Source organism: Daktulosphaira vitifoliae, unplaced genomic scaffold, assembly GCF_025091365.1.
Source record: "Daktulosphaira vitifoliae isolate Bord-2020 unplaced genomic scaffold, ASM2509136v1 Scaffold_4, whole genome shotgun sequence".
Lineage (NCBI taxonomy): Eukaryota > Metazoa > Arthropoda > Insecta > Hemiptera > Phylloxeridae > Daktulosphaira > Daktulosphaira vitifoliae.
The window spans coordinates 11,717,328-11,731,771 of NW_026099575.1; the positions used below are offsets into that span (position 1 = coordinate 11,717,328).

The 14,444-nt window shown below is 24.0% G+C and overlaps 1 protein-coding gene across 2 annotated transcripts; it reads left to right on the forward strand.

The window, feature by feature from the left end:
- The first annotated feature begins 255 nt into the window (after nt 1–255).
- Nucleotides 256–14,265, forward strand: LOC126905586 (serrate RNA effector molecule homolog). 2 transcript variants are annotated; one of them, XM_050685434.1, is made up of 17 exons: nt 256–418; nt 591–731; nt 1,054–1,173; nt 2,537–2,626; nt 3,186–3,416; nt 3,473–3,539; nt 3,624–3,841; nt 5,032–5,129; nt 8,734–8,798; nt 8,880–8,969; nt 9,033–9,173; nt 9,608–9,946; nt 12,243–12,380; nt 12,467–12,748; nt 12,812–12,936; nt 12,997–13,098; nt 13,867–14,265. In XM_050685434.1, exons 2-17 carry the CDS (start codon nt 604–606, stop codon nt 13,943–13,945), a joined length of 2,313 nt encoding a protein of 770 aa, XP_050541391.1. In that variant the 5' UTR covers nt 256–418; nt 591–603; the 3' UTR covers nt 13,946–14,265. The 2 variants fall into 2 exon arrangements, with proteins under 2 accessions (XP_050541391.1, XP_050541392.1); XM_050685435.1 differs by having other exon boundaries at nt 5,032–5,114.
- The last annotated feature ends 179 nt before the right edge of the window (nt 14,266–14,444 follow it).

Genomic DNA, 14,444 nt, shown 5'->3' on the forward strand with positions numbered 1-14,444 from the left:
AAAGAAATATACATTCAAATATTTAATACATAATATATTATATAATAAATTTAATTGAATATTATCTTCGTTGAAATAAAAAATTAAAATTTAATTTTAAAATGCAAATATACTTCATTTTCAAATTGTTGATTTTTAGTAAAAATGCATTTAATTTGTTTTATAAATAATAATCAGTGTAAAAATGTCCATATCTATGGTTTTGATATAAGTTGTCAACACTGATCTAAAGTTTTGTTTGTCGCTTGTTACCAAAAACTGTTAATTGTCTATGCTGCCTGTTCTCTCCTCTATCCTCTCTTTTGTAACTCAACTTAGTCAATTCACTTTTGTTAGTGAATTTGTCCATGGGCAATATTTGCTCGTTGTTAAACTAATAACTGATTGACAAATTCAAGTAGTTTAATCTTAATTTTGAGTAAGATATAATAATTTAATTATCCAAAATACTTGTATAGTTTTTAAATAGGTTATAAATTTTTTATTTATACTTGTTATATATACAGAATTTCCCTTTTCAAAAAAATCTGAAAGAACTAATGATTTTTAAATAATTTTTGTATAAATATAAAATATTATTTCATTTTCAGTATAACCTAAGTAATGGGTGATAGTGATGATGAATATGATAGGAAGCGAAGAGACAAATTTCGAGGTGAACGTACAGAGTCTGTGAGAGGCAGTGAAAATCGAAGAGATGAACGTCGAATACGTGATGACTGGAACGATAGGTAATTGTTATTGTATAACAATAGGCGAATAAAAAATAAGTAAAATGTATTTTTATTAAAAATTGTTAAGTATTATGATAAAACTTTTTTATATAATAATAACCTAGGAATATTGAACGAGTTTGATAATGAAGAATTTTAAAAAAACTATTAGGGAGGCTTACTTTATAATTTTTTTTCTTGTTTTGAAACTATTTTTACCAAAAAAAGTTTTATAAATTCTAATACTTATATTTTGTTAAGAAATTTTCTATACTTTATAAATATTATTTTAACTTTTTATTTTTAATTACTGGTTAGTCAAGATTTTTTTCTTTTTAAGAGAAAGCTGGGGTACTCGTAATAGAGGCAGAGGAGACTACAGAGGACCAATGCGAGATAGATATAGTCCAGGAGCACAAAGAGACTTGTCACCTCCAGTAAAAAGAATGCGCCCTGATTGGTGAGTAAAATATTTTGTAAAATAACATAATTTTTTTTTTTTTTAATTATTAATATTATTTTAGATTTAAATAAGTAAAAAAACTAATTAAATAAATGTTTCTATAGTCACATTTGAGTTATCTACCCTTAAGTTATTTTATTCTTTTATTTCTAGTTATTTATTTGTAAGAATAATGCCATAACTTTAAAAAAAAAAAACATTTTTACAGGAATGTTTGATTATAGGCTATTATTTAAGTGATAATAATTTTCATAGAAAAAATTGAATACCTATAATTAATATTTAGAGCGAAAAGAATATTTTCTTTCGTCATTTTCTTCATTATGTTGACTAACACTTAATACTCTATATTGATTTACTGATAAAAATATAACATCCCAAAGGGAAAGATATAAAAAAAGCCATATAAATAACAGTAATTATAAAAAATGCGTATTTTTATGAAGTCAAAATTTAGTAAAAGTTATTAAATAGTATTAAAACTTTTTTTTGCTTTTTACCAATTTACATAATAAAGTCACATCAGCCGTATGAGGATGGCTGATGTGAACGTAGATTATGTGGGTGATGTGTCAAGTGGAAGTTTAGGATAAGGGTGGCTGACCTCAAGTAGTTAGGACTAAGGCGTAGAAAAAGAAGAAGAAGACCAATTGACATTATAAAATGACTAGTTGAAATTATTACAATTATTGTATAATCACATAAATAATTAATAAATTAGATTTTAAATAATTCAGTGAAATTTTAAAACAATTATGAACATGTTAAATTATTTGTAAATTTGTTAATTTCTAACTTAGAATTCAAAATGCTATTAAATAATCAAGTTTCAGTTAAAATATAGTAATCAAAAGATACGATGGTAAATTATTTAACTTTGTCTGAAGGCTTTGAATATTTTACTGATAACCTAATAATAATTTATTATAATATAAGGTAGGAAGTTTAAAACTATTATTTACAATTTTTCTATTAACAAAATATTTTTGGTGCTTGAAAAAACGATAATTTAGTTATTTTGAATATTAGTTGGTAAATTACCAATAAATATTATAAACCAACCATTTTCACCGCTTGAATTTCATTCATGAACTAGAGCTTTTACTGGATTGAGATTTTCACGCTGAATAACTGTTCTGTAAAAATTTAACTACTGTACATTCACATGATATTTTATTCAAAATAACCATTTTTTTGAAAAATAAAAAATTATGGGTTGATAAATACTCATAAGTATTTATTGAGTTACAAGGATTTTAATACGTTGGCAGAGTATGAAGTGTTGTTGGAGTATGCATTATAAGTGTTATATTTTATATATATGTTGGTTCACCAACAATTTTTTTGTTTTTTTTTTTAGGGAAGACCGACGTATTGGATATGATCCACCTGGTTATGGTTATAGCGCCCCATGGGATCCTCCTGGTCACCATATGCCTCCAGTTACTAGGTATTAATTACATTTTATTTTTATTTTCTTATTATTAAAATTAATAAGAAAATCTTAGGAAAGATATGGTAATGGTAACTGTCTTTTGTGTAATAACAATAATAATTCTTTTACAATTTAGTTTGATACAACATTTATAATGCTGGACAACAAATCAATTGTTTATGTATGATTAACTATTTTTTAATATGATTTTTAAATTTTACTATAAATAAATGTTTAATATTTTATGTTTTATTATTATTTTTTTTAAATATATTTTGAGACTATTACTTATAATAAATGGTAATTTACAATAATTTAAATGAAAAAAATAGTAGTTAAGTAATATCATCTTTAAATTATTGTTTTTAATTCAGCCATTTGTTAATACAATAAAATAATCTGTATTCTTAATGTTCCGCTAACACAATACCATTCGTGTGATAAAACATAGCAATACTTACAACAAATTAATTTTTTGATAAATTCAAAAACTTATTTTTATCATAATATCATAAATAATAATAAATAAATAATTTTTTTTTATTCAAATGATGATTTAATCCTATTCTTGTAGAACTATACCTATGAGAGATCCTGGTGCACATGCTGTTGGTCATGCAGCACCATTAGTAGATCAATCGTCTGGGGATACTCAGCCACCTATGATGTCATTAAAGGCTTTTTTGTTAACTCAAGATGATAATATTACCGATGAGGAAGCTCTATCTAAATATAATGAATACAAATTACAATTTAAAAGAAATCAGTTAAATGAATTCTTTGTTGCTCATAAAGATGAGGAATGGTAAAATTACAATAAAATGTTTTGTTTTAAATATACATTCTTTTAATCTATTTCAGGTTTAAAATTAAATATCATCCTGATGACAGTGTTAAACGCAAAGAAGAGCAAAATATCGCCATTAAAGTAAGATTATCTTACAATACATATTTACACAAATTATTATAATTAAATATCTGACTTACCATACAAATTTTTTATTTATATTAGAAACGTTTAGATGTGTTTAAAGAATTTTTATCAAAAAGCAAGATTGATGGTATTGTTATTGATGCTGATAATCCTGATCCATTAGTTCACCTTTTGGATTCTATTGTAATCAAACTTGAAGGAGGCACTGATTTTGATTTAACTGTATTAGATCCTGTTAAACTACAAAAAACTAAAGAAGAAACTGATATTTCCAATGAGCAAATTAAAATTACTGAGTAAGAGTTATATAATTAGTAAAAAACTATTTTTGGTATTTTTTAATGATTATATAAAAAAAATTCTGGCAATTTAAAATTTTACCCTTAATAATGAATACTATTTTTTATTATATTATTAATTTTATACAAAAATTTAGAAACTATCTAATTCAATTTATGGGATATTCAAAATGAAATTTTAAAACAGAATAACTTATTTAATTAAAAATTAAAATATAGAAGTATATAAATGAAATATTGAATAAAAACAAATTACATCTTTTGCAAAAACTTGATTGCAATTTTACTGTGGTCAATAAAATTTACTATGGCAAAATTGATAATATAATAACAATAAACATAATACTATGGCATAATTACAAAATCTAAAATATATAATACACATTTTTTTAAATCAAACTATTGAAGAAAATTGTAAAACTTGACCTAAATCTTAAATAATAGAAATTTTTTATTAATAATTAAAAAAGATTTTTACTCAATTTTTCTTGAAATTTATAAAATTATAGTAAATATTTAATACACATCTTGCAAAGGGAACATTTTGTTGGCATGCAACAACGTGGTTTGCGTCTTACATAATGACTAGCTATGATAGCAAGGGTCACCACTACCTAGGCAAGGTGTTATACCTATCAGATATGATTACGGGACCATAGGTGGAATTTAATTTTAAGTTAATATGTTGTTATATATATATATATATAACACCTTGTGGTTTATTAACCACTTCTATGATAATTGAAGTTGTAAGTGGTTGATATGTAAAACATACAGTAGCCTGTGTCTAGATTAAGGAACAGGGATAAAATATACGCTAGTTTTATTTTTTTTTCACGTAAAAAGAAATGTGCACTCTACCACGATCAATGACAGAAAGCACAGATGAAGAGCCAATATCAATCAAACAGCAATTTCAAATTGTCTTTTTGGGAGAAATCATTACAGATAAACAATTTGATTTTAATTATATTTATTCTCTTATGTCTCCTTATCTAGCGGCCAACGGCAAAAATAATGAGTTCTCTTGCACGATAAAAAAATAAATAAGTAAACATAACAAAAAATTCTAAACAGTCCCCCTTTGAATTTGTGACGTTAGACTCTTTATATTAGATACTTTACTAAAAGTCATTTTGTTAACTTATTTATTGTATCTAATATAAATTTATTATTCCTTGTTCTAGGACTGTTGGAAACTCAGATGGTGAAGTAGATAGTGACAAAGAAGATGTTGTAGAGAAAGAGAAAAGCGATGTTTCTAATAATGGTAACATTGGTGATGGTAATTATTGATGACACGTAGTTATAAAACTATATTAATATAAATATCATCTAGAATGGGGTTATTTTACTTACTATGTATTTTAAATAATCCTTTATTTAGTTAGGTATTTGGGCAACCAATAAAAGCAGTTTCTTATTTATAAATTTGTTTAAAATTAAATTAAATTTATTCTGCAAATTTTAGTTTACTTGATACCCTTTAATTTGTTATTATTATTATTTTATTTTTTATCATTCATTTTTTATAGTATGACTTACTACATAAACAAATTAATTAATTTTAGGTAATTGTAATAATTGTTTAGGAATTCAAACTAAATAAATCTATAACTTATTATTTGAGGATGTCTAATAAAAATATTTTACGTTATATTTTTTTAACTTCGATGCAAAGCTGAGAAGGTATTAATTTTACCATGATGTATTTTTTTTTTTTTATGTCTGTTGCCACTTTTTCTCAGCTCTTACTGAACCGATTTCTTTGCATGCAAACGGCTTCCGTAGTTAAAAAAATAAGTTTTTTTGTGTTCAAATTTTCGATTTTAAATTGTCAACTTAAAATTGCTATAACTTTTTTAAAAATAACCGAATCAATATAATTCTTTTTTTATATAGATGCATGATATCATTACCTTTCATTTGGTATATTTTTTTTTTTATATGTGACCCTTTACTTGCCCACAGGGGGGGATTTAAAATGACAACTTTTTCACAAAAAATTAATTTTTTCAACTTAACTTTTGAAAGTGTTCCGGAAAGTGACACTTTTATATATATATTAAGTTAAAGCTAATCTAATATACTTTATTATGGTAAAAAAAATTTCGGACTTTATTTTATCTTCATGGTAAAAACAAACATCAAAGTTGATAAAAAAAAATATGATTTTTGTAAAAAAATTCTTTTTTATGTTTTTAACTTTATAATGCTATAACTTATTGAAAAGTGTATGGATCAACATAATTTTTTTATGAGAAATAATAATTTTTAATAATCCCTTTTTCATTCGATATACTTTATCTGAATCAGGATATTAATAACGAACTAGTAGATCATGTTGCTTTTTGAATAATCCACCAATTTTTTAAAACTAAACACTATCTAAAGATTTTCATCGAAGCGTTTTTTTTTATAGTGATTTTAATCACTGTCAGATATTATAATACTTGATCCAACTATGCCACGTCACCACTGTGCCGCGATCCCCCTGTGCTGGGTTTTTTTATTATTATTATTATAAACTTCCACTTAAAAGGATGAAATAAAAAAGGTTAAAAATTATTACTTTTAACATATTAAAAATCAATATCAATAATAATTTGAAAACAATTCAATAGAACAATTATATAATATATAATTTTATATTATATTTTTGAATCTAAGAATTACTTATTTGGATATAATTAAGGAAACAGTTGATGTTGCTTTTGTAATTATTCACCAATTTCTTAGAATTAAAAATTATCTACACATTTGCATCAAAGAGTTTATTATGATAGTGATTTTAATCACTGTAAGATTAAATCTATACTGGACCCAACTATGCCACGTTCCCACTGTGCTGTGTTTTTTTTTACATGATCAAACACATCCTAAGAGAATACTATAACACCCTAGCACTCCTTCTGTTTTATTTGCTCCTGCCTCAAAATATTTATATTATTACTAGTATTATAAGGTTTTAATAAATTTTAGTTTTTATTTTTGAAATTATAGAATTTATACCTTTTTTTAGTTTTACAGATTTTTGTATAACTTGCTTAATTAGATTATATTTTCTATTAAATTGTATAGAAAATTATAGCTTTTTTTTAGCTTCGATGCGAAGCGGAGAAGGTATTAATTTTACTATGATGTGTTTTTTTTTTTTTTTATGTCTGTTGCCACTTTTTCTCAGCTCTCACTGGACCGATTTCTTTCAAAAATATGTCAAAAGATCACAAATCGTATCTAGTTGAAGACATTACCCTTAAAAATTGAAAAAAATTCCCTCGTTCCCCGCAAATGGGGGAAATATCCAAAAAAATTACAAATTTAAAAATCGCTAATTTTCGAAATTTTTTCACTTTTTTTTCTTAAAACTTCCATAACTTTTTGAAAAATCAACAAATCAACATAATTTTTTTTTATACTAAAACCTTAGATATTTATCTTTCATTTTATATTATTTTTTTGAAAATCTATCATTTAACCTGCTCATTAGGGGGGATTTAAAGTAGCAACTTTTTTACAAAAATTAACTTTTTCAACTTAATTTTTGAAAATGTTCCGGAAATACTGCGTCCTTCAAACATATATCAAATTAAAGCTTATTTTATGTTCTACAAAATGAAAAAAAAAAATTTGTCCCGACACTTTTTCTTCTACATTTAAACGGCTGCCGTAGTTAAAAAAACGCTATTTTTGCGTTAAAATTTTAGATTTTCGATTTTTAATTTTCAACTTAAAAATGCTATAACTTTTTGAAAAATGTATGTATCAGCACAATTTTTTTTTTTCTAAATACATTATAAGTACATCTTTCATCTGAAATACATTTTATTAAAATTAGACAATTTCCCCTTATATAGGGGGCGTTCAAAACTTGAAATATTGTAAAAAACATAGATCTTTTTCAACTGAACTTTTGAAAGTGTTCCGGAAATACTGCGTCCTTTAAACATATATAAAATTAAAGCTTATTATATGTACTATAAAATAAAAAAAAAAAATTTGTCCCGACGATCTATCTTCTATGTGCAAATGGCTGTCGAAAATTAAAAAAAAATGTAATGATTGCGATAAAAATTACCTTTTATCGGGATGTTTTTTGTGCTTAAAACTGCCATAACTTTTTCAAAAATTAACAAATAAAAATAATATTTTTTTGTATTAAAACCTTAGATATTTCCCTTTCATTTGATATAATTTTTTTTGGAAATCTACCACTTATTCTGTTCACTGGGGGGATTTAAAATAGTAACTTTTTTACAAAAAATAACTTTTTCAACTTAATTTTTGAAAATGTTCCGGAAATACTGCGTCCTTTAAACATATATCAAATTAAAGCTTATTTTATGTACTACAAAATGAAAACAAAAAATTTGTCCCGACGATCTATCTTCTATACGCAAACGGCTACCGTATTCAAAAATATGCTATTTTAACAAATTTTTTTTTAAAATGAAATACTATCTACAGATTTGCATCGAAGCGTTTCTTATGATAGTGATTTAAATCACTGTCAAATATCATCTATACTTGTCCCATCTATGCCTTGTCTACACTGTGCCTCGACCCCACTGTGCTACCGTTTTTTTATTTAATGACAAACATGATTATGAATTTTGACTTTATTTTAAAAATAAATAATTTTAAAAGCTGTTTAAAATTAGTAGTTTCTTTACTTAATCTCTTTAACCTTATAAAATTTAATTTTATCATTTTATATAAATATATACTGAATATTTAAAAATTAAATAGAAATTATAAATTTTTTTTAATACTAATTTTGGGTCTGATAAAAGTATTAATTTGACTGGTGGTGCTAAGTTTGAAGCTCTAGTTCAATAAAATAAATTTTGTTAACTTTTTTTTTTTTTTTTGACTTTTTTTTTTGATAGATTCAAAAAATGAAAATGGACAAAAATCAGAAGTTATGGACATAACAAACGATAATGATCATAGTGTAAGTTTAAAAAATTATGTAAAAGAATTTAACTAATTACTATTGTATTAATATAGTAATATATTATTGCTTTGATTTAAGAATGTTGTAAAACCTTTGGCATTACATCGTACTACATCAGTTTTTTTAAGAAATTTAGCTCCTACAATAACAAAATTCGAATTGGAAACTGTATGTATTTTTCTAGTGATTTTTATATTATCAATTATCTTAAAATATAATTTTTTTTTTTAGATTTGTAAACGATTCCAAGGTTTTATGCGTTTATCTATTGCAGACCCTTTGCCAGAACGAAGATGGTTTAGGCGTGGTTGGGTAACTTTTGATCGAGATGTTAACATTAAAGAAATATGCTGGAATCTCAATAATGTTAGGGTAATTAGTGCCATAGAAATTATTAAAAATGTACTTATGTATTAAAGTATTATTTATGTATAGTAAATTCTCGTTTTTTTAGGACTCCTATGTACAACTATGACAAGACAGAGTTTTAATTGGAGAGCATTACCAAATAGTACACAAAAATATGATGTTATTGGTTATTTTAGCTTTCTAACGTAACTATGTCTCGTCATAATTGTACATAACTGGGTCAAGATTAATGAGGTTTCACTATATTATAAAACTCAAAATCATTCTTTAAATATTATGAATTTATGTGTCATATCAAGTATGATTAGCACAACTTTTATATGTTTAATTTTTTTGATTCAAAACTCAATTAATCCTGAGTATTCAACTATTTAATAATAAATCACGTAGATAATATTTCAATACAAGGTAATTTAAAAAAAAAAAAATTTATTTAGTTACGTGATTGTGAATTGGGTGCTATCGTCAACAGAGATTTAAGTAAAAGAATTCGATCTGTTAATGGAATTACTAGTCATAGACAAGTAGCCCGGAATGATATGAAACTTTGTGCTAATATTATAAATAATTTTGATAAACGTGCTGATATTTGGCAAACTAATAATGAAGAAACACCTGCTGAATGTACTTATGGAGTTGTTTCACACAATCCTGTATTACAAAATATTACTGACTTTTTAATTGAAGAAGCTTCTGCTGAAGAAGAGGAACTTTTGGGAGAAAATGCTACTTGTGAACCTGAAGATACAACTGACAAAGATGTACAATTATTCAAGGTTTGATTTAATACTATTTATATTTATTTTATTTTATTTTATTAATTTATTTTAAGTCAAACTAAGTTAATTTTTGTTAAATAATGTACTAAAAAATGAGTAACATTTTAAAACAGTTCAAATTCTTTTAGTCATTTAAATTTAGTCTGAAACCTATAGTTTTAAGTAAAACAATCAAATGTAATATTAGAAGAAAAAAACCAGAACAGTGGGGGACGTTGCATAGTTGGGTCAAGTATAATGATATCTGACAGTGATTAAAATCATTATCATAAAAAACGCTTCGATTCAAATCTGTAGATAGTGTTTAATGTTAAAAAATTGGTGGATTATTCCTGATTACAAATTTTATGATTTACAAGTGTAATATATGAATAAATATATATATTTATAATATATAAATATTTAAAAGGAATAGGTTTTATTTAAAAAAAAAGTATGTCGAATGAAAGAGGTATATAAATAATATAAATAGTATTTATCATAAAAAAATTGTATTGATCCATACATTTTTCAAAAAGTTATAGCATTATAAAATTAAAAATTTTAAAAAGAATTTTTTTACAAAAGTCGTACTTTTTTTTAATTTTAATGTTCGTTTTCGCCATGAAAACAAAATAAAGTCCCAAATTTTATTTTTTCATAATAAAGTATAATACATAAGCTTTAATTTAAGGTATATATAAAAGTGTCAGTATTTCCGGAAACTTTTTCAAAAATTAAGTTGAAAAAGTTGTCATTTTGAATCTCCCCTTGTGGATAGGTAAAGGGTTAAATTTATAAAAAAAATATACAAAATTATAGATAGTAGTTTGTTTTACCAATATTACTTGTAGTTCATAATAATTTTCTTTATAATAGATAATATAAAATGCTGTCATCAATAGATTTTGTCTAAAAATTCTATAACTAAAAATAAATGTTACAATTTTTTTTTTAGCTTCAATGCGAAACTGAGAAGGTATTAGTTTTACTATGTGTGTGTTTTTTTTTTTTTTGTATTTGTTACCACTTTTTCTCAGCTCTCACCATATGGATTTCTTTCAACAATATGTTAAAAGATCACAAATCGTATCTAGTTGAAGACATTACTCTGATGATTGAAAAAATTTCCCTCGTTCCCTGTAAATGAAGGAAATCTTAAAAAATTTACAAATTAAAAAATCACTAATTTTTGACTTTTAAAAAAAATTTTTTACTTATAACTGCCATAACTTTTTTAAAAATATCCGATCCAACATAATTTTTTTTTATAGATGCATGTCTTTACCTATTGGTATATTTTTTTTATAAATCTGGTCTTTTACCTGCCTACAGAAGGAACTTTTTTACAAAAATTTACATTTTCAACTTAAATTTTGGATGTTCCAGAAACTCTGACACTGTTATATATATCTTAAATAAAAGCTAATACTTTATTATGGAAAAAAAAATTTCAGGCTATTTTGTCTTTACGGTGAAAATAGTTACCAAATGCTATTTTTGTGTGAAAATTCTCGATTTTATATTTTAATTTTTAACTTTATAATGCTATAACTTATTGAAAAATATATGGATCAATACAATTTTTGTATGAGAAATAATATTTATATCCCTCTTTCATTTGACATACTTTTTCTTAAAATAATATATTATAAATATATATATATATTCTTATATTACACTTATAAATGATAAAACTTGTAATCATGTAGCTTTTGGAATAATCCATCAATTTTTTAAATTTAACACTATCTACAGATTTGCATCGAAGCGTTTTTTTTTATAGTGATTTTAATCACTGTCAGATATCATTATACTTAACCCAACTATGCTATGTCCCCAGTGTGGCGCGACCCCACTGTGTTATTTTTTTTTCTTTTTTTTTCATAAAAATATTAACTTAACATTTTTTTAGTATACTTTCAAGGAAAATAAGTTATCTAAATTGAAACTTCAGCGTAATTTGAAAAATTAGTTCAATAACAGATTTAAAAATAAATTTTCCTTCTCTACTTTCTGAGAAACTCCCCTTAAAATTTAGCGTATAAATATAATTGGTCAATTAAAGTTTTGTATGTTTTATTTTAAATTTGTTTAAAATATTTATTAGTTAATTTTGGTTTTATAAGTTAGATACTACAATAATTAATTTGTTTATTTTAAGAGCTCAAATGTTTCATTATGAGATATAAAAATATAAGATTTTTATAGTAGTGGAATGTTTCTTAATACTTGAAACAAATACAAAAATATAGGCTTATGAAAAAAATTGGATGATATATCCATTATTAATTTATTCACTATTTTGTTTTAGGCACTTGATAAAATGTTACTTTATTTACGAATCGTTCATTCAGTAGATTATTATAATCATAGTGAATATATAAACGAAGATGAGATGCCTAATCGATGTGGTATAATGCATGCCCGTTGTGCCCTTCCAAGTAGTCCAGTATGTTGATTTGGTTAATTATAAAATAAGGGTAACTTAAATATGTGTTAATTATTCTGTTTTTTTTAAATATTTATATACTATAGCCTACTCAGCAAGAAATTAATGATTATTGTCAAAATTTTCAAACTAAAGTTAGTTCTCTAACTAGTTCAACTCCTAATGAAATTAGCGAAAAAGAATTAATTCAACTTGGAGCAAAAAGTGAAGAAGAAGAAATTGAAAAATTTGTTACAGCTAATACACAAGAAATATCTAAAGATAAATGGTTGTGTCCATTGTCGGGTAAAAAATTTAAAGGTCCAGATTTTGTGCGAAAACATATTTTTAATAAACATATTGATAAGTTAGATGATGTGAAGAAAGAGGTAAAATAATTATTCACTATATTATTATTTTTATATTTAAGAAATTTATAATTACTATTTTAGGTTAAATATTTTAATAATTATTTGCGTGACCCAAAAAGACCTCAATTACCAGAACATCCTGGAAATAAACAACCTAGAAAAGAGTTAAGTGATACACCCCAGCCTTATACTCCTGCTGCCAATCCGTAAGAAATTATCAAAACTTAAATTTTTTTTTTTGTTATTTAACTCGTTATTATTTTTAGTTATCAATTACCTGGATATCCACCATATGGAGGTGGTGGATTTGGCCGAGGCATGTATGGATATACTAGACCACCAGCGCGTGGAGGTTTTAGAGGTGGCAGGTGAGTAATTTAAAAATATCTTAAATGATTAAATTAATCCTGTAAGATGAAAATATAATCTAGATATATTAACATGATTCATATTGTGTAAATCTTTATTGTTAATAATTGTAAATAAAAAACTAATATCCAACTTCAAATCAATAAAAACAATATTAATTTAAATTATTTTGAATGAATGTAAGATTTTTAATAATTTCTTGTTCCATAAATAATTGGGGTTATAACCAGGGTTGACATAAAAATGCCCAAATGTTTTTTCTGGACTAAATTCAAACAGTTCTTTCATAGCCTATTAAATAACATTTTCATTTAAAAATAAAAAATTCTACCAATTTCATTTTATTAATTTAAATAGTTTAAAAAAATGAGATTTAAAACTCACAATATTTTCGCTTAAATATATAGCTGACAAGTTTTTGATTTTACCTTGATGTGCTTATTTTTTTATGATTGTCAATAAAAAAATTATTATTATTTATGCCAAAATTTTTTATTTATAAAACAATAAAACAGTTAATTGGTTGATAAAAATAAAAAAAGCATAGTGGATTTTTTTTATATAAATACTAAAAAACTATCTTGGGGTTAAAAAAACAGAGCCAATCCTACTTATAACTAATGTAGCTGATATATTTTTTTGCCTATTTGTTTTGAAATAACCAAAAAATATAATAGTATTATATGAAATACCAATTCTTCCGTTATTTAACCCATAAATTATATTTATTTCTATATTTTTCTGATTATTAAATTCTTTGTTTACAGGGGTGGTTTTGATTATAGACCCATTATTCATTATCGTGATTTAGATGCTCCAAAAGAACCAGAAGAAAATTTTATCTAAATAATTATTTATTCAAACATCTATATAGTTTAAGTTATGTGTTTGCATTTTTACAACATTGATATTCTATTTCAATTTATGTATTATATGGATCATCTATAAAATTTAAACAATTTAGACAACTATTAGACATTCGTTTTTTTTTTTTTTTTTTACTGTAATTTGTTTAAAATATACATATTTTAGCAATAGTTTAACAATTATATTTGGCTGATATGAATGCACAAAATAATTATAAAAGATAAGTAATAAATTTTCTGTGACAATTTTTCCAAAATGTATTATATTCAAAATTAAAAAAAAAATTAATATTCTTTATATTTCTAATTTTTATTTTTATTATTTGTATGTATATATGTAAAATTGGCACTAGTTCAAATTGTCATCTAGGTGTGAAAACTTATAAATGGTTATATAAAAAAAATTTATTTTTGTTATTCCTGTCAATGGTATGTTAATAAATGATTTTGATTTTGTATGATATACCATTAGTGCTATA

Bases quoted from the DNA above. Each gene is read 5' to 3' on its own strand.
- LOC126905586 (XM_050685434.1), top strand. From the start codon at position 604: ATGGGTGATAGTGATGATGAATATGATAGGAAGCGAAGAGACAAATTT. The intron at 1,174-2,536 runs GTGAGTAAAATA...TTTTTTTTTTAG, and splicing joins AAAAGAATGCGCCCTGATTG to GGAAGACCGACGTATTGGAT. The intron at 2,627-3,185 runs GTATTAATTACA...CTATTCTTGTAG, and splicing joins CATATGCCTCCAGTTACTAG to AACTATACCTATGAGAGATC.